Here is a 27,795-nt window from a genome sequence, read left to right on the forward strand (position 1 = left end):
GACCGGCACTGCCCGGGGTGTCACTGCAGGCCAGGGCTGCGCCTTCCCGGGCAGGCACAGGCAGAGGTAACAGCGTGACAGGGCTGCCAAAGACTGTGCCCCTGGTGCCCTGCCAGAGCTCCTCATGCTGTGCCTCTCCAGCCCCACGTTACACAGCCATGTGCCTTTACAGGCATCATCCATTCACTGCAGTTCTTCAAGAGGCAGGTGTCTGCCTCCTCCCCTTCCAGCAGCACCAAACGCTACAAAATGGCCTCTAAAGTACTCTTGCTTCTCACCCTCCCCCATTATATAATTATTTTATATCTTTATAATCAGCATCTATACTATTCCCATGTGGTAACAACTTTTCTCTTTCATATCTGCTGCTCCAGACCCTTCAAGTTAAGAAATGCACCATGACCTTCCCGTGCACCTGCATTGTTTCATCCTTTCACATCACACAAGCAGCACTCCAGCAATTGCTCCAGTTACTAAAAATATAGTTTTCCCATGGCTGTTTTTCCAAATGCCTTTCAGTAGTGCATCACAAGCACAACTCAATTCCTGAGCATTCAACACTTGATTCACACCTTACCAATCTGTCTTTGACAAGCAACATCCCAACCTCTTGTAAATGTTATTTTTTATTGGAGCATGAAGTCATGATTTTTATCTTTTCCTCATTTCATTCCAGAAGTACTCAAGGCTTCACATTTTGACAAGTGTTCTCTTGGCTGAAAAGGTCTTTTTTTATTACTAATTGATGTCTGACTGTTTTTCAAAGAACTTGTCAGCCAAAAAGGAAGGAACAATGATTTAATTTCAAAATAACCTTAGTACATAAGGACTAATCTAGCCATAGAAATCAAATTTTAAGTAGTGACAATGATGATGGAATAAATGTAGTTTTCCAAGGAGATTGTTCCCGAAATGAAAAACGTCCACCACTAGATGTCATCACTTGGGAGATTAAGGAAACTGAAAGCCGTTTCTGACCTTCACTAAAGTAAAAAAGGAGACCAAAAGTCTCTAAATTAGGCTTTAGAGAACCAGATGTGCAGGTACTTACAGAAGCAAAGTGCTTCTGAGGCCAGTAATTTTGTGCGTAAGTAAAAACTCAGGAGACATACCAACACTGAGCCTGTCTTGCAGATGTGTAACTTTAAATGGAGCACCACAAGAAATGCATGAATGTGATGCTCAGATGAATGACTGCAGTGTAACGGTATAGTAAAGAAGGAGGCAGCATCTGCTCATTTCAGGGTGTCTGCTGAGGAGAGACCTTTTCAGTGCGGAGGAGGCCCTAAGCAACACATACAGAGACACAAACCTGAACAACACATGATAAGGAAAGCAGTAACAACAGCCAAAGCTGGTGAGCCACACAGACTAGTAAAGATGTGGAGTGTGGGGATATTCATGTCAGTGGGATTGTCTGATAGAGGACTTTGCCAAATGGGGCAATAAGGCAAAGAAGGAGGCCAGGAGCAAAATATAGAGACACAAACCTGTCAAACATAACACACAAACCCAAGGAATAAACCTTGTCAGTCACAATAACTGAGGGTCTGTCAAGAAACTGCAGACAAACCTGGACTTTGCAGTTGTCGGGGATTTAAAAATGAGGGTCCAGAGTGTTGGGGGTGGGGGCCATGGATGGGGGATGTGAGAGGTGCAGGGGAAGAGCAAAAGAGGAGTGGACAGGATGGGCTGTAAAAGGAGCCAGTCCTGTTTAAAATAAGGCTCATGGGTATGCTTGTCTGATGAGCTGAGCTGCTGACTGCAGGGGGCAAATGGCTATCCTCCCCAAACTCTGTGTGTGTGTGTGTGAGGAGTGCAGGTGTTCACTACCAAACCTCAAGCTGGACCAGCCAGCAAGTGGGGTCTCTTTGAGGCCTGCAATCTGGGCAGGGCTGCTGGGTGGACAAAGGGGCCATGTCGGTGCTTGGGGGGTGCACAAATGTGTGTGCTTGTGAGCATGGAAAAGGTTGTGTGTGTGTCTACACTGCTGGACTTCTGTCTCTGCCAGGGGCTAGCTGCACTTGTGTCTCCTGTGAGCCCTGTATGTCGTGCTGTTGAAGGCAGTGGCACCCCATGTATCCAGCCATGTCAATGTCCTCTGAGCGTGTGTGTGTGTCTCTGGGAAGTGAAACCAGTCTTGAGCTCCGGGACATTGGAGTGGGCTCCAGCAGCTCAGCAGTAAGGAGCCCTGGGCTGAAACTATTAGAGGTAGCATCACTGCTAACATCCCTTAGCATGTAATAATATTTAAATAGTAAACAGCATTATTGTGAGGTAGATTGAATGAGAAAATACCAAATTTCTACAGAGATCATATATTTTTATTGAACGTGCAGTGGAATTAGGACTCCTAAGCGCTTGAATTAACTACTGAAGTCATGCTTTCTGAAAACAGTCTAATAGAAAATTTATTATGTTACACTTCATAGATGCAAAACTGCATGATTCCAATATTATAAATCATGGTAAATTTTTTAGATTTACTGAGTTAAAACAGGCTAGTGCTAGTAAAACACAATGACATTTTCCTGTGTAGTGATTTTATAGACTCAGGAAACTGCTTTTGACAAACATTTGAGATTCTTCCTTGTAGTAGCATGTCCAGTGATGACAGCAAGAATAATTTCCAGTTACATGTTCCATGAACACTGTTGCAAACCATTGGAAATTAAAGCAGTTGAAGTATTGTGTATGTCTATTTGTTTCCTACAGGACTGAAGAGGAAGTGATCGGAAGGAGGAGTAATGACACTTTTCTTTCATTGTTTAAGTTCTGCAGCAGACAGTGCTTACCTGAAACAAGAGATTTGACATATTACTGTTTCTGTATTCTTTTTGCATCTTGAATTAGTTTTCCATCCTAACTATACTTCTGGTTATAACTAAAACTATAGGAATCAAATATAAAATTTCAGTCTTCTAGTAGGATGCCTAATCGAAATTTATGTTGCTTTTTAAAGGTGAAAAAAATTGACTCCAGCCTGTATGAAGATTTCAAAAACCACTATTTTGGAGACGAAATCTTGCACCGCTTTGATCTTTGCTCCATGTTGAAAAAAAAGCAACCAAATGGCTACTATTATTGTGAGTCCTCTATTGTTTTTGGTAAGTACATTTTCATTTTCTTCTTACCAATTGTGTCTCTGAGTTATATGCATGAAAAGACATTTTGTGGGAGTGTATGTTAGGCAATTCTTGCAGTGACCATGGAGTCTGACAGAAGTCCGTCCCTCAGCCCTGGCTCTACAGGAACTCTGTGCCGTGGTTCTTGCCGACAGCTAAAGTTTATGTTCAGTTATCTGTCCCCAGAATCCCATTCCATTTCTCATCCTAAGAGGAGTCTTTAAGGTAAGTGAGATGTGTCAGTCTCCAGTGCTGCTCATCTCTATGTTGACTTTAAAGATGGATTGCGTGACTAAGTTAGATTAGACACAGTAGTTATAGATGATTAAAGCTAAGTGAAATGTCTCTGGTTTTGCAGAGATGTGAGCTTACTAGGACTGTATTCATGTACAGAGAGAATTTCAGTGGTACCACAGATTTGATAATAACTCTTTAGAGTACCATCAAGACTTTTACAAACACCTTTCTAGATTACAATGTTAGAAATCTACAATGTCAGAAATCACAGTTGTGTCCTCCTCCTTTATCTGACCAGAAATACCACTGTTAGTGCTGGTTCCAGGAGTATGTGAAGGGCTTTGGTGACGGTGGTAAATTCTTCCCCTGTGCTGCAGGATTGCTGTTGGAAATACTTACTGGTCTTGAGGATTGTTTTGAGTACTTGTAATTAAATATTTGCACAATATCTTAAACATGTGAGGCGCTTCACAAATGCTAATTGCTGGTTGTGTTTTTGTTTGCACTTAGTGTCTCCTTTATTTAGCTCAGGTATACTGTTACAAAACAAATCAAAATAAGTACAAAGAAGAAAAGTGTAGGATATGACGAAACTATTGCAAAATTCAGATCAGTCGAAATCGAAGTGAGATATATTTATACATATCTATCTGTCTATCTATCTATCATACTTATTACCTTGTACTTGTGTTATGCATGTCTCATAGTTATGTTTATATTTGTATATATAACTATATATAATGTCTTCTGTAAGTTTGTAGATTTAAATGTTACCTATATGCATCCAAAGGCTTAAGAGAAAGAAATTACAAGATCATTTAATGTGGTATAAAATTTTTCATTTGGGTGAAATTGAGGCTGCACTTTTCACAAATAATATTTTAGAATGTGTATCTAATTAAGGAATTTGTTAAATAACTCATTACAGACAAAAATAAGCTGTTTGGTGGTATAGTTGGTAGATATTGAGAGTTTTATTCCCAAATGTTTGTTTAAATCTCTTTTCTTGAACTTGTCTTGTTACTGACATCTCAGAATGCTAAAATGGGCCAGTCTTTCAGCAGTCTTCTGAATGTGAGTCCCATTAAATGGTTTATAACAGCAGTCAATCAAATAGTATTCAAAGCAAGAATTACATGCATGTTTGGCTTTGACTCAATCCTGGTATGACAGTGCGTAAAGAATTTCTGTGTCATTTTCACAGTCCGAGCAGAACTCTCCTTTGAATTATTTTTACATGAGCACTACATCTCGCTTTCTCTAGCCATAGTATTTGAATGGATGTTCTTCACTGATATGAGACTAAGAAATTGCACTATTATTATCACCATTTTTCTCAGTTCTGTATGGCTTAGAAGCATCTTGGTGAAATATATGCGTTCAGTTTTCTGGTTTTGTACACATTAATATGCATTTTTTATAGTAAACAGACAAAGGAAAACAGCTCTATTGGAACAGATTTCAACTGACTTTTTTAATTTCCAAAAAAAAAATATGGTAATGAATTTTGAAAAAATAATTTTAAAATGTTTTGAAGTGTGATCTGAATAGGGTATTTTTTTAACTATTGGTAGCTAGGACATGAAAATAAATCTTGAAGTAGGAGGGAGTTAATGCAGTTCAGTTAATACATCAGAAATAGTGAAATTTGAATAGAGGCAAAACCTGTGTCCAGGTCTATTTCTTTTTACATGTACATATACTCACACAGTTGTCTTCTTTCATTGAAATGCACCGAAAATACAGAAACAGAATTCTTGTTACTTAGAGTTTTGTCAGACTTGAGTGTTATGCATCTAATAAGATGTAAAGATCTAGAAAGGGATCAGAATTAATGTTATAAATCCATACCCAGCAAAGACTTGCATACTTACCATTGCCTGGCAGCCAGGAGGGCCAGCGGTTGTCCTGGGGTGCATCATGCACAGCATCTCCAGCCAGTCGAGGGAGGGGAGATCTCATCACAGTTTACAACATCCTCATGAGGGGAAGTAAAGGGGCAGGTACTGATGTCTTCACTCTGATGATCAGTGACAGGACCCAAGGAAAACTCATGAAGCTGTGTTGGGGGAGGTTTATGTTGGATATTAGAAAAAGGTTTTTCACCCAGAGAAGGGTTAGGCACTGGAACAGGCTCCCCAGGAAAGTTGTCACAGCACCAAGCCTGACAGAGTTCAAGAAGTGTTTGGACAACACTCTTAAGGCACATGGTGTAATTCTTGAAATGTAATGCTTAGGACCAGAAGCCGGACTTCATGATCTGGATGGGTCCCTTCCAATTCAGCAGATCCTATGATTCTGTGATTCTCTGGTTAGTGAGTGCCACAACACAAACTAGCTGCACATTTTAAAAGTGGGAACCAAAAGAAATTGATATGAATAAAGTCAGGAGTAAAACACCTGCTGAACGGCATCAATATGCAGAACAGGTAATCGGGCTTTGACAGTAGGTTACAGAGCAGCATCCACTATCTCTTCAGCAGAGCCTATGCCTGCACCAGAAGTTTTCTTTATGTCTGTGTGCCAGCCCCCCAGGGTATGTATTCAGGAGTTAAAAACGGATGTGACAGTGAGGGTGATGTTGAAACTTCATCCTCAAAGTAGAGTTCAGTTTACTGATTCAAGCAAACAAACCAGCAAGCCAACAAAGTGTCTTTCTTCAGACCACCCACCTCATGGTAGCTGTTGTGTCACCTTAAATCCCAAAGAAGACCAGTGAGTGGTGGAATGAGTTGAGCTTCTCAATACATACTCCTTCACCCGAATGATAGATCAGTTCTTGATATCATGGTAAAGATATTCAGTAGACCCTCTAACGATCAAAGGGAGCGTTACGTAAATCTTATGTCATTATGGCCTTTAGTATTAATTATCTCACCTAAATATTTTCAGGATCCATTAATGAAGATTTTTGTAGACTTGTTTCAAAGAAAATTGGTTTATAGCAATATAATGTAAAATGAGACTATATACACATTAAAGAAAGTTATCACATGCCAAGCTGTTTTCTGAGTGGCTTGTTAGAAGTTATACATCACACTTCCCCATGCTATCTCTGAGGCAGAAGGACTTCAAGAAGTCTGTTCCTTGGTGGAAACCACCCAGCAGGTTACTCTTACTTTCTGCACAGCCAAAATTCATATACCTAGAATGTGAGCCAGGCTGGAGGTTAAAGCACTATTACAGCCTCCCTTAACCCTTGCAGTCTAGGAGTAGGAATATTGAAAAAGAAATATCAGACTAGAAACATCTATTTTATATGGATAAAAGCATAATGTGGTAAAAGGTAATGTTTCTTGCTGTTCAAATAATACCTCAAACAAATGCCTTTTGAAATTGGAGAACACTAATGGATCAATTTGCTTTTCAGTGGAACTTTGTACAGATTTGGTGTACAGTCTGGTCTCATCACCAAGGTCATTCTGCAGTCTCAGAGATAGGAAATACCTACAGAAAGTTGTTCTTCCTATCCTAAAACACGTGTCTAAGACAGGCAGGATCTAAACAGTGTCTATGGCAGGCAAGATGTGAGTCTAAAGTACACTGCTTGAACAGTCATTAATATTTGTTAATTAACTTGCTTGCTAATTATATATATATGTATGAAGATACAAGTTTCAACTAAATAGCAGAAGGATGTATTATATTTGCAATCTTTAAGTTTCTGAGAGCTATCAATAACATTGTGAACAGAATATGTTACAAAAAAATCAGTTCTTGCAAATTGCTGGTGTTAGGCCATTTGAACCATTTCAGTAATATTTTAGTTTAATAAACTTGATTAGGATTTAGTGGTGCAGTTTATGCTTCCACATTACATTTTACAGTGCTAGGCAGGCAGCTGCTCAACACCCATGTCTCAAAAAAAGAATAAAATGCTTCTGGTGGTACCTTGTGTATGAACTCTGCAGACTGAAGATAAGTTTGTCAGGAATAGATTTGGGACTACCCACAGGGAAGAAAGAATTACAGAAGAAAGAACAGGAGAAAAGACTCCTCTGTACCTGAAACAGAAAATAGATGTGGTAACGTCACTCTGTGGACTCCAGATAATACTGAGAAGAAATAGAAGACTAAAAATAAAAGAATTGGAAACCAGTTGATAGTTGGATATATTGTCAACATCTCCCAGTTTGCTCTTTATAAAAATGCATTTGCGGTGCTCAGCAAAAAATACAGTAGTAGTTCACCTTCATCAAGGAGAAAGAGGATTCAAATAGAGTATTCAATATGAAGGTTTCCCAGTTTGTCTGAAATCTTTTTAAAGTGGCACCAGCATAACTGAAAGACAAGACTGGCATTTGTCTCCTTTAGATGCTCTCCTGCTTCTCTGTTTACAGATGGTTTGACCTAAATGTTATTGATTTTATTCATACAGCAATTTAACATTTTCTTATGTTGTAAGCAGCAATGGTAACCACGTAAATCCTATTTTAATTGTCCAGATTCTACATCCTGCAAAATTACACATATTGTTTGTCTCTTTGAACCCTCCTTCTTAATTGCGTGACAGTGACTCACTTCTAAAATAATCATTCTTTGATTTTATCTGTTACATCCCTTTCTTTCCTCTTTTTCTGTAATTACAAATACCCCTAGGTCTGTTTCTTTCACTTCTTAATTTCCTTTCCTCGACAGTGGATTTGTAACCTAACTTCTACTTTCTCCATCCTACTAGATCATGAGTAACAGTTTTTGAGTTTCTTGCTTCTCTGTGGCACTCCTCCCAAATTTTAATTAATATGGCAATCATATTGCTTCTGAACGAAAATGTCTTGGGCAGTTTCCCAGGGACTATTTCACAACATTTGAAATTAGTAATTGATTTACTGTTTTTGTTGAGTTTATCCAGAACTGCAGCAGTTTTGTGCATGCAGTGTGCTTTGTAAGTCTTTGCCCGCATAAAAAGCAAGAGGTATTTTATGCTAATCAGAGAAGTCTTTCACTAAAGCACTATTACTCAGCAGAGTCATGTGGTAGAATATTGACTTAAAAACTGATTCTTTTAAACATGTCAGAGAAAACCTCACATTTTAGTAATTAACCTAGAAGCCATGCTCTTTATGGTCAGGGACTAGAAAGTAGCGATCTATGGTTTCTTACACGTACCAAATATTTTTCGATTATCTCAGAAATGGTCCCCTTATTGATTCCTTTTCACTACTCTTGTATTAATACTTGATGGATGGGCTCTAGAAATATATCTCATCTGGTACTGCTACACTGGGCAGTTGCTTCTGTATTTGGTCATTTCTTGCTATTGAAACACTGACCATTAGTGTAGCATTTTTTATAATGAGCTACCATTCTATATTAATTTTGCAGTATCAGTTATAATTTAAAAGTCATATGGATTCATACTGTGTGTGGATAAGAAGAGGCTGATTGAGAAGGAAGTAACCAATATGGTTTGAAAGTGAAGATTTGCATTTCAGAATAATATTTCATTGTTCTGAGGCAAATTTTAATGTTTGAACTTTAATGTTGGCAAATGTGTGACAAACTCTTCATTAGAAAGGGGCAGGGAGCTTCAAAGACAGGAACATGGTGTTTAGAATTCAATTATCCCTCTCCTAGTACTCCTACTAAAAAACCTTCTCGTCACTTTCTGTGATTATGGTGATTTGTTTTTTGTATTTGACTATGAAATTTGCTTTATTGTAGAGGATATTTTTCACTGTTCTCTTTTCAAAATATCAAATGTAATTCTGTCCAAAAGACTGTTTCCCTTTTGTTTTTCAACAAAACAGTATTTGAAGTCGTGATTTGTTTTTGTGCCAGGTTATCAGTAGTTGAAAATAATACTTTCCAAAATGGTTTTCAAAAATCTGTGCAAACAATGGGATAAAACTGATGAAGTAAATCTAACAGGAAAGCACAAAAGCTTATTTGACGTCAGTAAGATTGTGATTCACGACTGAAAATTTAGTTGAGTATATGAAAAAGAATTGATTTTTCACAACAAAACATAGTATGCTATAAAATACAATTTAAAAACATCCATCATCTCTTTTGTGTCTTAAGTATTTATGATAGCTATTTTCCTCAGCAGACTTTGGTGTCCAAACAGCTAATGTATTTCTAAATTTAACATATTAAAATTTTATTGAAAATATGTAAAGCATTAACTTCAGTATGTTAACAAAACAGTAAACAGATGGCCTAGAAGGTGAAGAAGAATCTAAATATGTAATATTCTATCATTGAATAGATCAGTAAAAGATAATTAATTTTTATTCTTATAATTTTCCTAGCTAGCAAATTATTTTTGTTGATACATAGGTTTTATATACTCTTAACATGAAATAGAAGGTATGTTTGATTTAGTGTAATTGAATTAGACTCTTCTGCAGTTTTTGTGAGGAGTGGTTTTCAGTAGTTTTTGAAGGACCTGGAGTGAAAGGAATTTTCCATTGTTCAAATGTCACCATTTTTCAATTGCTGATGGTTAGTGTAGAGTTGAAGAGATAATCCAGTGTGCTGCATGGTTACACAGAGAGTCTGCTAGGCTTCCTACCTAATCCCTGTGAGGTATTCTAAACTAAGACATGGTTACAGCTCAGCAGAGTTCTGTACTTCGGAGATAATGAAAACCCTGTGTCATGGCTGGGGGAAAGAGCATGTTTTGAGTAATACCACAGCTTGCATTACTCTTTTCACAAGAGTACTCAGCAATGAAGAGAAACAGGTGTTTCTAGGATAGAAACAGTGTTTTTTTATTCTAGACTGCATGAAGTATTTTTGAAGCCTCTAGTATTTGTAAAAGTAGGGGGTTTTCAGTGGAAATAAGTTCAAGATAAAATGTGACAGATTTTAAAGATGCATTGTTAATGTGGCTTATAGTATAATTTCTTGTTTCCTAGAAAGCCACAATGTGCTATTTCTAAGGGAAGCAGTAGAATGTAAGAGCAAGATTACATCAACCACAGGCTAAAACTTGTCATTGTATTAACAGTAGCCTGCCAGGTTACTTGGTTTAAATCCATTCTTAACACAAAGGGTCATTGCAGTACCTGCTGAGTACATAAGATGCAATCTTCCATTTTTCAAGTGAAGATCAAACATTTAAGATCTGAATTAATATTTAATGACAGGAGAGAGAACTGAACCTTGTCTCTGTTTACAGGACAGTTGGGCAGATCTGTTGGATATGAAAGGTTGGAGGGGTCACTCATGCAGTATAGAGAACTTTCTGGGAGGGTGACACAATTCATAAACATGTTGCTATATTATATACATGAAGAGTTTTAATTTCTTCTTAGAGGAGTATGTCTGAGTCTGCATTTGGGTCCTTATCTGTCAGCCATCACCTAAAGAGACAGTCCAGCACTGTGCTTAACCCCCCATCCCACAGCTTGAGCACTTACCAGAAGATGTGGTTTAGAATAGAACCACCAAAGGCAGAGGAGTGCCAAACCTTGCCATTTACAGCTTCTCAAGTGTTGGTTGCCATCTGTAGGTTGATGCTATAGTGTTTAGCTAAGTTCTAATTTCTGCACCAGCATCACTAACTCAGGAGGCTTCCATGACCAAAGTATTCATACTCATATTTGCTAGACATACTTACAGACATCTGAAGTCAGGCTTCTAATTTTTTAATTTTCTAAATGTGTCCACCTTGTGTTTTCTGAGACAGAGTGGATTCACACTGCTTGCATTCTGAGCAGATATTTGGGCATATGTGGGGGTCACAGTGCTGAGCTTGACAGCTTAAGTTGACACCACAGATTTCTGTTACCTGGATTTGAATTTTCCAGAGTATAGAAGAGAGAGCTCTTCTTGTCTCCTCTAGACAGCGTGGTTTTACTTGAGGTAAATAGCTTGATTTCTAAAACCTCAAGACACTACAGTTGGACCCTCTGCCACATACTTTTAAAACTTTCTGCTATTACTTCATGCTTTGCAAAGAACAGGTTTGTCTTAAAGAATTCTGAGTAGCCATCCAGAGACTATGGATTTCAGCAGAAAATAATTGCTGACTGAAGGCTATTTAAAAAACCTTTTACCTTTTCAATAATTTGTTTAGAGAGGCAGTGAAAATGCCACTATTTCATTTTAATACCTCAGCACTGTTTCCGTAGCTTTTTTGGGTTTTTTGTAATGTTTAAGGCATTTTGAATCAAAACCCCTAGATACTGAAGTTTATTGCTTTAATCAAGAGAACAAACAAAAGCCTTTCTTACACATAAAACTGCTCCTAATTAAATACTTTTGGAAAGTGGGTCAAGCTGAACAGAAACAAAGCGCTCTCTTATTCCAAAATAAGAGCGTTCACATATGGAATTATTCAGAAACAGCTCTTAGTACTTCAAAATTCCCAGGCAATGTTAATCTGTTTTATCTTTCAAATGCAGGCAAGCTCTATAGTTTTCATTCCCCATTCCTATCATATTGCATACAAAAACACATTGGGTGTTAAAAATTTGCATCATTTAATTGGGTTGTTATACCACCTTTGGCAGAAGAGGAGACTTGTTAGTGTATCTTTATTATTAGAAATGTTATTTTCACATGAAAGCAAGTAAAAGCAATCATTATTTTACCCAGAAAATATACCTACTTATAGATGTACTCTTTTAGAATAAGATTATGCTGAATTCTCTGTGATCTTTATTATTGGTAAATTCTGCTTTCTATACGTTGTAATTTGCTTTCCCTATATATACAATATCTCAAATAATATACCATCCACCATCCAGAGTAGCTGTTACATCATTGCTTCTTCCAGTTGTCTTCCAGTTATCTAGTCAGAGCTTCTCCTTTATTTTTTTCCAGAAATACAGGGAATATCTGGTTTATCTTTCTTTATAATTCATTACCTGGATTGGTTTGAATGTACTTAGTGGTTATTTATATTCTTGGAATAGCTTTTCTTAATTTCTAAGTGCACAGAATACATGAAGGCATACTGTCTCTCCAAATGGAGTTCCCAATGTTATAATACAACTCTTTCTATATAGGCATAGAACCCCATGCATTTCACAGTAAACCTAAATCTATAATTTGAAATATACATGGGAATCCTAATGCTTTAGTTATTTTAGAACTATTGCAAATACTTTCCTGATAAAGAAATGTGTATTTTTACTTCTTTGTATCATGGGGCCTTTTATTTGCTCATATGACACCTTTTCACAGTGATGGTTTATTTACGCAGGTGCTTATGAAGAACAAGGGCTAAGAGGTTTTAAAAATTTAAATCTTTCTGATTTATTATATGTGCTGTCAATTTTAAACCCTCCAGTCAATTTCAGTCCTTTTCTTCACTTCCTTCTCAGTTTGGTACTTCAGTGGTACAGGGCCAGTGGTAGTGGGGCTTACCTAATGAAATTCTAAGGAAAAGAAAATTATTTTGGGAGAATATTGCTCTGCGCTAGGATAGATTTAAAGGTAAAATTTATATAGTAGAGTGCACTAGTGGACTACAAAATTTTTTTAAATTTTTGAATACTTTTGAGCTTCTGCTTAGCATCCCACTTCTCTAGACGGGCTGCCCTGCTCAAACTAATGGAATTAGTCGGCTGTATATATATCTATTAAGTTTGTCTTCTTAGCAGTAGCTATTCTGACTATTGCTTTTTTATTTGAACACTTCTGTCTCTATTGGTTTATTTAATATGGAGGAATCTTTAAGGGGTTATATTCTATCACATACATACTTTTTTTCAACATTAATTTATATTTGTTCAAATTCATGTGTAATGATCTGTTCAGTACAGTCACATTAATAACTTTGTACTAGTAGTGCAACCATAGTACAAGACCTACAGATCTACAGTCTACAGACTCTCTCTTAGGGGTTGTTTTGCAAACAGATTTTAGTCCACAGTCTTGGTCCACAGTCAGTTGCACAGTGAAATATAACCTGTGCCGCATGTGTTAATGTATCTTATCTACCTGACTGAAAAGTACATTTCATAGATGTATTATGTTGGCAGGTTCTCCTGTTTTGTATTAAAGGAGGGGGTTATTATGTGTCTTTGTGTATAAATAAAATGTACAAGTGGAAAAAAGGGTGTTAGGTGAGTATCTCTTGCAGAAATTTGGCACCAGCATAAGATTCCTCTATTTCCAGTTGTGTGCAGAGTCCAGTATCTCAGAGCAGAGTCAAGAAAGTGCAGACTAAACTGGCTGCTGAATTAAAGAAGCCAGTGGGAAATGCCCCAAAAGGACTAGGTCAATACCTCTCTGTCTTCCTTTGTTTTTTGAGTTAGGCATCTCACCCTACTGGATTCCAATGCTCAGTATCTACTGCTTATGATACACAGGTACTCAGATCAGGTTGTACTTTTTTTTCTAATTTTAAAGAGTAAACTCTTTGGACTCAAATTGGACATCGTGGCCTTTTTCTTCTTCCATCTTGGGGGAATTCAAGCCCCTGAAGGCTGGGGAAGCCACAACTGGCAGCTTAGCATGGAAGCTGAATGATGCACCTTTAACCTTCAAGAAGCTTCACCAGAGTAGCAGAGAATTCAAATCTCATAGAGCCAAAGAATAAACCCCACCCTGCCCCGAGTCAGGCTCTGTAATCCTAGGATTATTTGCTGGACTGTCTAGTTTTATGGAGGTCTCAGGCACAATGTTAAAATGCCCATTGGACTCTTAATCTTCTGGCTAATTTAGGAAAGGAGTGTCCAGTTCCTGCTGGACAATAATACAATATGTGGATTTTACTCAGTTTTTGAATGCAGATGCATTGGTCCTGTCTAAATGCTTTAAATGTTTGGTGCTTGTCTGTTTTTGGCATTCATTAAAGACAAATTACCAGTATATAGGATTGATACATAAATGCATATATACATATATATGTGTCTTTGTCTGTGTCTCTTCTCCTGGGACACCCCCTTGTCGCGGGGGAGAAGCTTGCGTGCCCTCATGAGGTTGAGAGCTATGCTGGAGGTGGTTTGTGCCGCCGGTAGGGTCTCCCATGCCAGACAGGTCTCAGCTGAAGGGTCAAACAAAGTGTGTCCACGGGCAGGATGGGCTCGCCAGCCGTCTGGCAACCATCCTAGGAGAAGGACAACTCCAACCCCAAACCCGGGCAGATGGCCCTCGTTTAGCCCTGTAAGGCCATCCATCTAAGAGAAGGATACTCTAACCAAACCTACGTCCTGAGGTATTCGCTGTCACCGTCCAAGATCGCTAGGCCGTGGCAGATGAACCTTAGGAGTAAAGGGTGGGGCCAGTTCTGTGCACGCTGTGCCTCACCTAAAAAATCCATTGTGCAGGCTCGAAGGGTTCACCCACATTGCAAAGCCCTGTAGCGACAGGTGAGGGTCGAAAACGGCAGGTGAAAGGAAGCAGCTGGAAGCCGCAGACCCAACGCTGCATGCAGGCGGTTCAGGATATGGGTCATTAGAGACTTGACCCTGGAGATGACAGTCTCTTGCGGCAGCATCCTGAATGACCAAGCAGCCTTTTCTAAGGACAGCACTGCTTGCTCCACATGGAGAGGGGCCTAGCAAAGGTGGCCTAAACAAAGCTCATCTCCACACCCGGTTGGATAACTGCGGCCAACTGGCATCTTCCATGCGGTCAAACAAAAACAAAGAGATTTCAAAGGCATACACCTGTCTTCAAACGTGTGCTCAAACTAACACTCGCATGTTGGAACATCAGAACCATGCTTGATACTGGGGATAGTGGACGTCCTGAGCATCGTTCTGCTCTAATTGCCCACGAACTGTCACAGCTCAACATTGACATTGCTGCTCTCAGTGAAGTTCGTCTTCATGAGGAAGGCAGTCTTAAAGAACATGGTGCTGGCTACACACTCTACTGGTCAGGCAAACCCAAAACCAAAAGACACCTTTCAGGAGTTGGCTTCATGATTAAAAACTCCATTGCCTCCAAACTTGAAAATCTGCCGACAGGTCATTCCAATCGCATTATGTCCTTAAGCCTCCCTCTACACAACAAGCAACATGTTGTTCTTTTTAGCGTATATGCCCCAACTCTCCAAGCTGACCCAGCGGAAAAAGACAAATTCTACACAGACCTGCGCTGCCTCACCCAAAATGTTCCTGCAGATGATAAGATCATAATCCTTGGTGACTTCAATGCCAGAGTAGGTAAGAATTCTGAAGCCTGGAAAGGAGTCCTGGGCAAGCATGGCGTTGGAAACTGCAATGACAACAGACGCCTCCTGCTAGAGTTTTGCACAGAACGGCAGCTCACCATCACCAACACTGTCTTTCAACAGAAAGACAGCCTGAAGACAACCTGGATGCATCCTCGATCCAAGCACTGGCACCTCTTTGACTGTATCTTAGTACAACAGAGAAATGTCAGTGATGTCCGTCATACTCGAGTGATGCCAAGTGCAGAATGTCAAACAGACCACCGCCTTGTGCGCTGCAAACTTAACCTCCACTTCAAGCCCAAACCTAAGAGAGGCGGCATTCCAAGGAGGAGGCTCCAAGTCAGCAATCTTCAAACAGCCACAGTGAGAGACAGCTTCCAGGGAAACCTTCAAACTAGACTTAAAGATAATCCCATAGATCCCTCTCCTGAAGCCCTTTGGCAACATATTAAAAGTTGCATCCTGCAGTCCTCTGAAGAGTCCCTAGGGTTCTCCTCCAAGAAAAACAAAGATTGGTTTGATGAGAACAATCAAGAGATCCAGGAATTGCTGAAGAAGAAGAGAACTGCTCACCAAGCACACCTTGCTCAGCCATCTTGCCATATAAAAAAAGCCGCCTTTCATCTTGCATGCAGTAAGCTCCAACAGAAACTTTGAGACATCCAGAACAAATGGTGGCTCGACCTAGCAGAAAAGACACAACTATGAGCAGATTTGGGTGACCAAAGAGGATTCTATGAGGCCCTGAAAGCAGTGTACGGACCCACATACCAGGTTCAAAGCCCCCTACTCAGTGCAGATGGTCAACTGCTTCTAACAGATAAAACCTCCATCCTGAACCGATGGTCTGAGCACTTTCAGACTCTCTTCAATGCCAGCTGTGTAGTCCAAGGCTCAGCAATTCAGCACATAACACAACAACCGGTGAAACATGAATTGGATGCAGCCCCTACTATGGGAGAGATACTCCAGGCCATACAACAGGTGAAACCTGGCAAGGCAGCTGGGGTTGATGGAATTCCACCTGAAATCTGGAAGCATGGAGGTCAAGCACTCCATGCCAAATTCCACGACCTTGTTGTGCGTTGCTGGGAACAAGGGGAACTACCACCAGATCTCCGTGATGCAGTCATTATCACCCTGTGCAAGAAGAAAGGAGAAAAATCAGACTGCTCAAATTACTGAGGTATTACTTTGCTCTCCATTGCTGGTAAAATCATTGCAAGAATACTTCTGAACAGATTAGTACCCACTATTGCAGAAGATCTTCTACCTGAAAGCCAGTGTGGTTTCAGAGCCAATAGGAGCACCACAGACATGGTGTTTGTTCTCAGACAACTGCAAGAGAAGTGTAGGGAACAGAACAAAGGTCTCTATGTAACCTTCATTGACCTCACCAAAGCTTTCGACACTGTGAGCAGAAAAGGCCTGTGGCAGATCTTGGAACATTTAGGATGTCCCCCCAAGTTCCTCAAAATGATCATCCTGCTACATGAGGATCAGCGTGGACAAGTCAGATATGGCGATGCACTCTCTGAGCCCTTTCCAATAACCAATGGTGTGAAACAAGGTTGCGTTCTTGCACCAACTCTATTCACAATCTTCTTCAGCATGATGCTCCAAAGAGCCACAGCAGACCTCGATGAAGAAAACGACATCTACATCCGATATCGTACCGATGGAAGCCTATTCACCCTAAGGCGACTGAACGCCCACACCAAGGCCCTGAATCACCTTGTCCGTGAGCTGCTTTTTGCTGATGATGCCGCCCTCGTTGCTCACACAGAAGCAGCTCTGCAGCGCTTAACATCCTGCTTTGCAGAGGCTGCTGAGCTTTTTGGGCTGGAAGTCAGCCTGAAGAAGACGGAAGTTCTCTACCAACCTGCACCTCAAGAAGTCTTCCATCATCCTCACATCACCATAGGCAATTCAGAGCTTAAGTCAGTCCAGCAGTTCACCTATCTGGGAAGTATCATTTCCTCAGATGGTAAGATTGACAAAGAGATAGACAACAGGCTGGCAAAGGCATACAAAGCCTTTGGAAAACTCCATAAAAGAGTCTGGTCCAATAAACACCTGAAGAAAAGTACAAAGATTAGTGTCTACAGAGCCATTGTACTGTCTACTCTTTTATATGGGTCTGAATCCTGGGTCATCTACCGCCACCACCTGCGGCTTCTCAAACGCTTCCATCAGCGCTGCCTCCGTTCAATCCTAAACATCCACTGGTTTGATTACGTGACCAATGTGTCTGTTCTTGAACAGGCAGGGGTCAGCAGTATCGAGGCCATGCTGATGAGAACGCAGCTGCGCTGGGCAGGGCACGTCTCCAGGATGGAGGATCACCGCCTCCCAGAGATTGTGCTCTATGGTGAACTCGCCACCGGCTGCCACAAGAGAGGAGCCCTGAAGAAGAGATAATACAAGGACTCCCTGAAACAACACCTCAGCCTTGTCCATATTGACTGCCACCAATGGTCCACTCTGGCCTCCAATCGGGATTCATGGAGACACACCATTCACGACGCTGCTGCTTCCTTGGAGAATGCATGGAGAGTCAGTCTTGAGGAGAAAAGATAATGCAGAAAGAACCGTTCCTTGCCAATATCACCTAGGGAGACGTTCCGCTGTGCCTTTTGTGACCGGACTTGCCTATCCCGTATCGGCCTTTTTAGCCACCAGCACGCTTGCAGCAAGCGTGGGTAGTGCCCTTCTCAAATCTTCATTCGCGAAGCCTAGCCATGATGATGATGTCTGTGCCTGTGTTTGCATGTTTGGGTATATGCACATGCATACATGTTTATGGTGAGGTAATGCAAAATGTTCTTTTTAAGCAGCTCTTTTCTTGCTGGAAACCTTTTAATCTATTCAGCCACAGCAGTGGGTGGTGTTTGCATGGAGGAGGTTAAGAATAAGCACACCAGAAAACCATTGAATACATGTGGGTTTGGACAGCCTTTGTCTATGGGACTTGTATGGTACCTTGATATGTTTCAAAGCTGCTTCCTACCAGTTGCACAGTAGGTTCCTCATGATAGGCTTTGGATAGAATACAGCCCAGATGTTCATTTTCTTATACATTGTTACTACATGATTCAGTGGAATGTTCCTTTTTTTTGTAACAGTTCAGAGAATCTCATACATGAAGATCCATTTAAAGGAGCATCTTTTTTGGCTGTTGGATGTTGTTATCTTTTGTATGTGAGCTAATTTTTCAAGCTATACTATATTTTACATTCTTACATAGAAGCTTCATTAGCACTTAAATAAAAAGTTCATGTTTAACATCGTAATTAAAATACATAGATAAACCTTATTTTATCAATCAGTATAAAATTGCATTTTTAAAATCAGAGCAGATACTGAAGGTGTTACCAGTGATTTCTCCTCTCTCCAGATGTATTTATCATTGCTAAGGATCAAAACAAATGTCTCTTTCCCTTCTCTAGGAGGGAAACACAGTTGTAGTTTGTACAGTACACAGAAATTTTATGGAAATAAACAGAACCCAGAACAAACAGAAACCATTTTACTTCCTCTAAAGCCTGTTTACATGAGTACATTTTGTAAACACTTTTCAATACACTGAGGTAGAGAGAAAGAATTTATTTCACTTAGTAGATGTAGTATCCTCTCATTCATGCAGCAAATGCAGAATCACATTCTCTTTTTATGACCTTTATAAATATCACTGTGTCCTTCGAGTATAGAAAGATGCAGGAATTCCCACTCAGTTACTTACATTTTACTCTGTTAATATAAGCGTCTCAGTCAAAGCTCCCACTTCCTAAATTGCTTTTTAAGAATGAACATATTTTTCTCAAAATGATACAATTTTTCTACAAGTAGGTAAATAGGTGTTCATATATAAAACTAAAATTCCAGAATTCTCTTCCCTCATAGTTGTGAGTCTTAAAACTGATTTTGCAAGATGGTAAGCATGTTTCTAGATGAAGATACAAGAAAGTCTTCTAGATGTCGTGCTAGCTGTTTTTTTTTTTGAGAACCTTCCAGTAAATAACTCCTAGCTGTTAGCTCCCTTTTGACTCCATATATTTCTAGGACTTTCAGATTATGCCCTTTCAGTGTTGCGGACTTTATATTATGTAGTTATTGTTGCTTCATGTTTTTATAGAGATGTGATAGAAAATTATAATGCATAATCTTTGTTTCACTTGTTCTGACTTTACTTTTCCCTTGTATACATAACATTCAGATTAATGCTGTCAGTGCTCTTACATGACTGAAAAAAGAGCTTACGGGTTTATTTGGAAATGTGTGTCTTTTAATTTTAAATCTCTGCTGTTGAGTCTCTTGGGTAAGTACTATAATTAGGTCTACATTATTTTAATTAACTTCAATATTTTATGTTATCTATAATTGGAGGCCAATGAAAAACTGGAAGAACTATTTGTTCAAATCAAAATTAGGAGGCTATTGATCTGTAGCAAAAGAATGGCAGGGTTCTAGAAAAAAATTCTGTTAATTTTGGTGCAGGATGATATGACTTTTGTGTTACTTAGGTTTTTTGAGAAGAATGTCTAAAAGGAATAAAAAGAATCTGTGTATGACTAATGAAAATGAGTTTAGTTCACAGTCATCTGAGAAAGCAAAAGTTGGCTGGCATTCCCAATTCTCCTTTCATTTCCATTTAGAATAAGTTTTCTACTTTGGTCTCAAGAAAATCTTGGCACAGAATATCATATGAAATGCATCAGTGTTACTGCCTGTGCTGATCTTTTAGCAGAGACTATCTGGCATTTATCTTCATGGTGATCAATGTGGTAGATTCACACACATGCCATCATGGCAGTGTAATGCCTGTTAGTTAAAATTATACCAACAGTTACCCAGCTTTCAATCTATTGGTGTGTTTGGGATGTGTTGGTAGACCATATGCTGAGGGGTCACCTGGAAGTGATAAATAGAGATTATTCATTACATTTACTGCAAAGACATATTAATAATTAATGTATTTTTGTGCCTGTTTGTGAGATAAACATTTTAAATTCCATGTTATTTTTCCCTTTCTTTACATAGTCTAAATTAAAAGAGCCATAAAAAATTGTAAAAGGAAAGAAACAGCTTTTTTAAGTTACAGTCAGTAAATGATTGCTGGACTTAATGCTTACAATGTTCAAGAACATGTGAGATAGATCCTGAAATACTTTCCATTGTCCAGTTTCTGTCTTTTTAGGCAGGACTGAGAGCAAAGTTTTTCCTGAAATAAGTTTAGTGCATTTGCTGTCTGCAATTGCAAAGACTGTTCTCTGTGTATTGGTCTTAGCTGGCGTAGATTTGGGCTTCACCTTGTACATACTGCTTCAAGTCACATTGTACATGTCAGATGAAAGCCACAGTGCTGCACCTAAATCAGATAAAAAAATTCAAGCAACAGGGTGGCCTGAAGGATCCATGCTTAGTTTGTTTGAAACTCAAGGTGAAGACTGATGAGTTTCTGCAAAATAGCTGTTGAAGCTATATGAAATATAAAGCCAGAGAGGGTTCCATAGTTCAGCCTTATCTCTATTATAGCATGGGCTGTTAGCCCACCCAGCCCTCTGATGAGCTGAATGGGTTTAGTTGGGCCAAAAAGATGATGTTCCTGTGGAGCCTTGTAGATGTGCAGTGCAGATGTGAGACAAGGAAGTTTTGCCTGCTACCATTGGCCAAAACCTCAGTAATGGGGGGGATTAACTGCTTGGCAGACTAAGATGCTTTCTTATCTCATTGGCAGGGAGGAAATTAGAATTCCTCTGGGCATTGATCGTGGTCATCTGTCTGACCACCTGCAGATTCGATGTGTGTGCGCCTGCCAAGCACTTAAAATTGAGGATTTTCTGGTCTGAACCTGGTCAGTGGTTGGAGTATCCCTCTTTCTCCCTGCTTCTTTCACAGACCTTCCTACTGTGGCTGATCTTTCCGAAGAACTGTTGACTGCGAAAGAAAAGGATTTATTTAGGGATAAATTCAAATGTAGAGATTTGCTGGAAGGTTTTGATGTGAAATGTGTGATTTCAAAGGACAGGGTTAATCCTTACACAATATTTGTTTTTTTATTATCTGAACAAACTGATTAAGGTGTGATTAGCTGTAAAGTTCACTAAAGCAAATGGCAGCAGATTTCAGTGAACCATATTAAGGTGCAGCAATCTAGCTGACAGCATCAAAACCTTATTAATTGTGTTTTTTTTTAACACAAGTTGTACATGGATTCCTATGCTACTTTCTTTTTACCTCCGATGAATCACGAAAAGTCTTGGATACAATCTTAAAACATAGCTGTAAGGCACAGTAACTATTGGTCCTTTCTGTTCTTTAATGCTAAGTATTTATTTGCAGAGCAACAAAGACTTCATTTTCACTGGTATATTGGATAATATGGCAGAAGATTGAAGAGTGACCTAAAATGCAAGGAATTTGTTCTCACTAGAAAGTCATAAAAAATAACCTGTTACTATTGATTTCCAGAACTTCAAAGAGCGTAAGGTATCTGTCTATTCAACATTTAATTCTTATTCAGACTATAATAATACATACTTAAGGAGCATCTTGCTGGTTTGCTGTCAATTATTTCTAGAATAAATCCAAATTTTTACAGAAAGGACTACCTTAAATCTCAATTCTGTCTTGACTTGCATTCTTAACAGCAGATTTAACAAGCAGGAGAAAAGGAACTTTGTAATTTCTTGGAAAATCAACACATGTAGGCTCTGGAGCTCCAAATGTAGGAGATCAGGGAAAAGCTGCAATACTGAGTAGTGTTGCAACAGGAATGGAAAGGGGAATGCAATCAAGACCTCCCAGTGCAACCTTATGGCAGCTGTTTTGGGCACATTCAGTGGGCGATTTATGTAAGTATTCCAAACCCAAGAAGAATCTTAGTAAAGAATGCTGAAGAAGAGCAATGCATCAGCAATAACATACTGACTGGGGTCAGTGGCATTAGCATCTGACACACAAAACTGTGGCACAATGTCAGTGCATTTCATTACTTTCCTGACAGTCTTTGAAGGGAAAGAATATTAGTAGTCACAATTCATTGTAATTTCTTTTTTCTCTTAAGAAATGCATTCGATTTGCTTGTTCTAGTGGAAAACGTTTCTTTTTTTTTTAAACAGGAATTGTTCTTCTAGTCTATGCACAACACTCAGTGTTCCAGAGAGAAAATTTTAACATAATGTGATCAAAAATATATGCACATTGCAAAAAATGTCTCACTGTACTGTGTTCATAATGCCTTTTATTTTAAATGTAAAAATTTGTCATGTTTGAATGGCAAACAAGGGAAGGATGTATGAGAAATGTTCTCTAATTTCTTTTTCTTCATAGCCAGGTTTTCTGTTTTTTTAAACTGATAATTTAAAAACACTACATGTAATCAGGAATGTAAAGAAAATATGCAAAACAACATGTCAGAAAAAATGAAAGTCCTCTTAAAAGAAGAACAGCATAGTGATAATTTGTTGAAAATTAAGGTTTACCAATTTATGTCAGAACATATTCATTAGAGCCTTACCACTGCCACATCTTTCTCTTGTTTAATTTTTATACACATAAGAAAAAAAATTCACTATTTTACTATAGTAAATAATTTGAAAGTAAAGGAAAATTTTTATACTCTCCTTAACATCTTTTTGGTGTCCTCAAAGTCAGGTTAATGCTCAGTAAACCATCACTGGAGAGTGATAGCTGCCTTTAGCTACTGACTGGTTGGTAGACTCACTGACAGACTACATGCTAGAAACATAACTCTTTTCAAGTCTCATTATCTCAACTATTCAGTTCACCTTGATACTTTAGAAAGAAAAATTATATAAGTCCCAAAAAATTTTCCCTTGATTGGAATTCCATTTTTTTCACACATGGCGTGTAATAATTTGTATTAAGGGATTCAGGATTTTGAACCTGTTTCCCCCCCAATAACTAACATATCCTTCAGTCTGCATATTTTTATATATTGCTTTATCTTTCTTTTCCACAGAAACAGCAGGAACTAGCTGAATATTGAATTAAATGAATGCCTAGTAGGCCTCAGAGGCTTTGGCTTGTAAGCTGAGCCTTGGGAAGACCCTGAAGCATGAGGTGTACCTTGCCTCAGTTTTTCACATTGTCATTGTCATGGGACTTAACTGCAAGTCTCATATGTCAAAGGGGACACATTCTTGTACTGGCATCCACTATGAAGTCCATCTCATACATCCCTTCTCAGTGAGGTAAAATAACTGCAGAAATAGATGGAATAATTTGTGACATACACACTAAAGAAGGGTGCTGTGAGTACTCTGCAGAGCTTCCCCCAGAAATGCTGTATGGCTTATTCTAAACATGGCTCTAAGTGCATTCCTGAGAGTTGGACTATTGGCAGATTTAGTCTTGAGCCTCTCCCTCAGGTTGCCCTTAAAGTAAAAGGCAGGTGTGTCAGTGGCTGGCATCACAGTCTTTACTGAAAGGTACAGTGCATTCAGGAAATGGAACTCACAGAAACAGTGATTTACAGTGAATAGGAGCAAGATTCTATCTCTAGAAGGCAGTGTTGTAAAACACATATTAGCGGTGAGAGTTCCCTAGAGTATTTTAATATGGTTTAAAAAAGCATAGCTAAAATATGCACTTCTGTTTTTATAATGCAAATGTCAACTCAGTATCTTTTTTATATAAAATGCATGTTTCGAGGAATATTCTTAAGCCATTGAAAGAAAATAAAATACTTTAAAATTAATTTAGACTAGTCATTTAAGCTTTTTCTCCAGAAGAATGAAATTGGAAGTGTTTTCAGAAGACACAATTGAAAAATTGTTAGAATTACACAATGCATTACAAATGAAGTATCAAAAAGAAATGGGAGCGTAGTCTACACTGTCAAACACAGTAAGAAAATGTTTGCATATTAGCAAGTCCAGCAGATCATTTGTTTATCCCTGCTTTTTCGTCTAAATGGAGATTGTAACTCTGATTTGGTAGGTGTTCTCAAACAAAGCTTAGAGTTACACACTCTCTTCTGCACTCTCTGTGTGTGTATGCATGTTTTTGTACATAGGCTTTGGAACAGCTTAGGTTCTGAGTGCACAAATACTTTTAAGTTGAAATGCAGATCAGCTTTCCTCCTCACCCACTTTTTACATAATTTGCACCACAAGCATCATCTAAAAAAAGCTTTGCTAGGTTCCTTCTGGATCAGCTGAACAGTATTCAGAAGCATTAAGAAGGCTGAAATTGCCTCTGCTTACAATGAATACATTTTCATTTCTTTTAGTCTTTATCTGCTGTGAAGAGAGAGACTTTCCAAAATTCAAAACTCATTTCTGTTTGGTGGAGGCCAGTGGTTCTGTTTGCTGGTTTTGCACCAGTTTGTCTTGGCTAATCTGAATAGCCATCCTTGATAAAGGATGTCACTTTGCCATTCCTTACGTGGAAAAATTCCACCTCTCAGTTTCAGTCCCCAGATGCTCTTCAGCTTCTCTGCCTCCCAACAAAATACATACCGGTGTCTTTTGGCGCTTGTTCACTTCTAATAATACTTTGGCTGTTTAGGCCTCATGTGGCTAGAGTTATTATAATTCTATATCCAGTCACATGTGCCTTAAACAGCTGAAAGCTTTGCTGCTGTGCTGTAACTTCTGTCAAAATAGACTTTAAATCTCATCAAAATTTCGAGAGATGTTAAAACAAGAAAAGGCAGACCCTGAGCAAGCAAGACACTGAAAATGAGATCAGGGCCACTTTTGTTACTGAATATCATATTTAAAATATTTAAGATGGACCCTATCGAGCTCTAGAGGTTTCAGTTGACTTCATAGTCCCAGCTCTCATCTTGGAAGTTAGAGCATGTACAGTGATGTGGTCAGTGTTAAAAGGCCAAGGCCCTCCTTGTATCCTCTATTTCTTTCCTGTACCCACATTTGTGCTTATGTTATTTTGTTAGTTTTGGCTAAAAGATGGCTTGTACATGGATGAAAGAGGTCTGTCACTGGTTGTGACTATTCCAGAATTGCTTAATGGAGTATTGTTAGCCTGACATCCATTGATTACCAGAACTGCTTAGAAAGTGATCAGTAAGAACTGTGGTTATTCCATGTTTTGACAGAAGGATGCTTGATTTTCAGTATAAGAGGACTTTGTGCTTCTTATGCTGCTTTGTTAAACATGCTTGTCAAAAGCACCACGGGTTTTGTATTCATGTAGGTACCCTGTAGATGTGATCTATCTATATAGAAGGAAATTATGCATACAGAAAACTGAAAAATATAAGTTAATGTTTGTTTTATGACTTGAACTTTTTTTTGTAACTTTTCCTGGTGGAAAATATTTGGGGTTTTTGACTAAAACGTTGCCTGTCTTCTTGTTTTGATCCTGAACAGAATGGAAGATACTTCTCTTAGAAATACTTTCTCTGTGCTTTCGTGACTGTCTTCAGTTATGCCCTGTAGTATCATGTTCAATTCATTTATGTTGTAGAATATGGGTCATGTTCTTTTCCTTTTGGTTAGGCTGACAGCATCTCCTCAAGTAAGGCAACTGCGCAGCTGGAATGCATTTCATTGAACCTAATAACTTTTATAGTTCTTATTAAAAACTTGTATACCGTCCTGATTTTTGTTTCTGCTACTGAAAGATAGTAATTTTTTTTAAACAGTACGTGATCTAATAATTGTTAATAACAGACTAGTGATGGAAAAGAATAAAAATTACCACCTGGCAACCTTTTTTAAATGCATTTTAGTTTTGGAATATTACTTAGCTTAAAGACAATTCTAATTTTGTAAGGAACCATGCCTTACAAATATATTAAATATATTACACTTGTTCTTATCAAGTAAACTGACTTATCTATGTAAAAAATGTGAAATATTCATAGGATTCTCCAGTCAGAGATTCTTATATTTGGGAAAAAAATCCATATGGTTTCTTGAATCAAATAGTAGTTTAAATATGAAGCAGTAGACATTTTTGTGGAGAACTTCTGCCACTGGTTAAATTAATGGCTTTCTGGAAAGCATGTCATATGAACTAGAGCATTTAAAAAATGCAGGTTAATGGTAGCAGAATTCATACCTTCATTCTTGTTGTAACTGGATTCTTTTTTCATCTGTAAATACTAGTTTTTATAAACAATAAAAACCAGTCATCTGAGCCTTTTAATTCATTTCGGGTATGTGATAAGGAAAACAAGTGTATGTTTTACTATCCTTCATATTAATATCAAATATTAAGAACTTTTGCTGTCACAGGCTTGCTGTAATGGTGCTCAAAGTGTTAGTGACTGCAGGTATTACCAAAGGAGCTGTGCAAGATGAGCTCCTTAAATGGAAAAGTAATTGCGGATTTGGTTTCCAGACTTTTTGTACATTATGAATGTAAAAAAAAATACTTTCAAAAGCAAAGTGACGGCAGTCATGAAAGGCTGGTTTTCCAGTGCACATGGATGATCTTTCAGTGAAACACCATAATTTTCCTTGATTTCCTGGATGAGAAATTATGTCATGATTTAACCCCAGCTAGCAAGTAACTACCACACAGCTGTTCATTCACTTGCCCCCACCCCACACTCCTGCAGTGGGATGGAGAGAAAAATCAGAGAAAATGTAAAAGCCATGGGTTGAGATAAGAACAGTTTAATAATTGAAGTAAATACAATAGTAATTATTATTATGATTATTATATATATGATGATGAAGATGATCATGATGATGATGATGATGAAAAGGAAAGGAAAAGAGAATAATAAAATCCAAGAGACACCCACTGACAGATGTCCAGACTGTCCCTGAGCAGCAATCGGTGCCTCCCAGCCAACTCCCCCTGGTTTATATACTGGGCATGACATTCTGCCGTGTGCAATATCCCTTTGGCCAGTTTGGGTCAGCTGTCCTGGCTGCACTCCATCCCAGCTTCTTGTGCACCTGCTTGCTGGCAGAGCATGGGGGAAACTGAAAAGCCCTTGACTTCAAGTACGCAGTCCTCAGCAACAACTAAAACACCAGTGTTACCCACATTGTTCTCAACCACCATTGTTGTCATCCTAAATCCAAAACACAGCACTATACCAGCTACTGAGAAAGAAATTAACCCTTTTTCAGCCAACACTAGGACAGCGTGCAGACTTTCTAGTCTGTAATCCCACAATTTCTATGTACACCTGCATTCCTTCATTACTAGCCTAATGATAGAAGGCCTGTGGGATCGTGTTTTGCCTATGTCTGTGTGTGTTACCTGTCCCTAACAACATTAACTTCAAAAGTTGTTGGTAAATTTCTAGTAAATTAAACAGATGTAAAAGTCTCAAAATATTAAATATCTACATGTTACCAGAAATACACATCCAGATAGAAGAGAGGGACATATTATTAA

At 38.7% G+C, this 27,795-nt stretch overlaps 1 protein-coding gene across 4 annotated transcripts in view; it reads left to right on the plus strand.

Annotated features, from left to right (window-relative positions):
- Positions 1-27,795, plus strand: part of AKAP7 (A-kinase anchoring protein 7) — a 96,541-nt gene that overhangs the window by 39,518 nt on the left and 29,228 nt on the right. For 3 of the 4 annotated variants that reach the window (XM_071549085.1, XM_071549087.1, XM_071549086.1), the window contains exon 7: positions 2,963-3,107. In XM_071549085.1, coding sequence (XP_071405186.1) covers positions 2,963-3,107 — 145 coding nt within the window. Of the gene's footprint in view, positions 1-2,962; positions 3,108-21,786; positions 21,933-27,795 lie in introns of those variants that run through there. The other variant, XM_071549089.1, reaches the window with a different exon arrangement.

This window comes from Pithys albifrons, chromosome 2, assembly GCF_047495875.1.
Source record: "Pithys albifrons albifrons isolate INPA30051 chromosome 2, PitAlb_v1, whole genome shotgun sequence".
Classification (NCBI taxonomy): domain Eukaryota; kingdom Metazoa; phylum Chordata; class Aves; order Passeriformes; family Thamnophilidae; genus Pithys; species Pithys albifrons.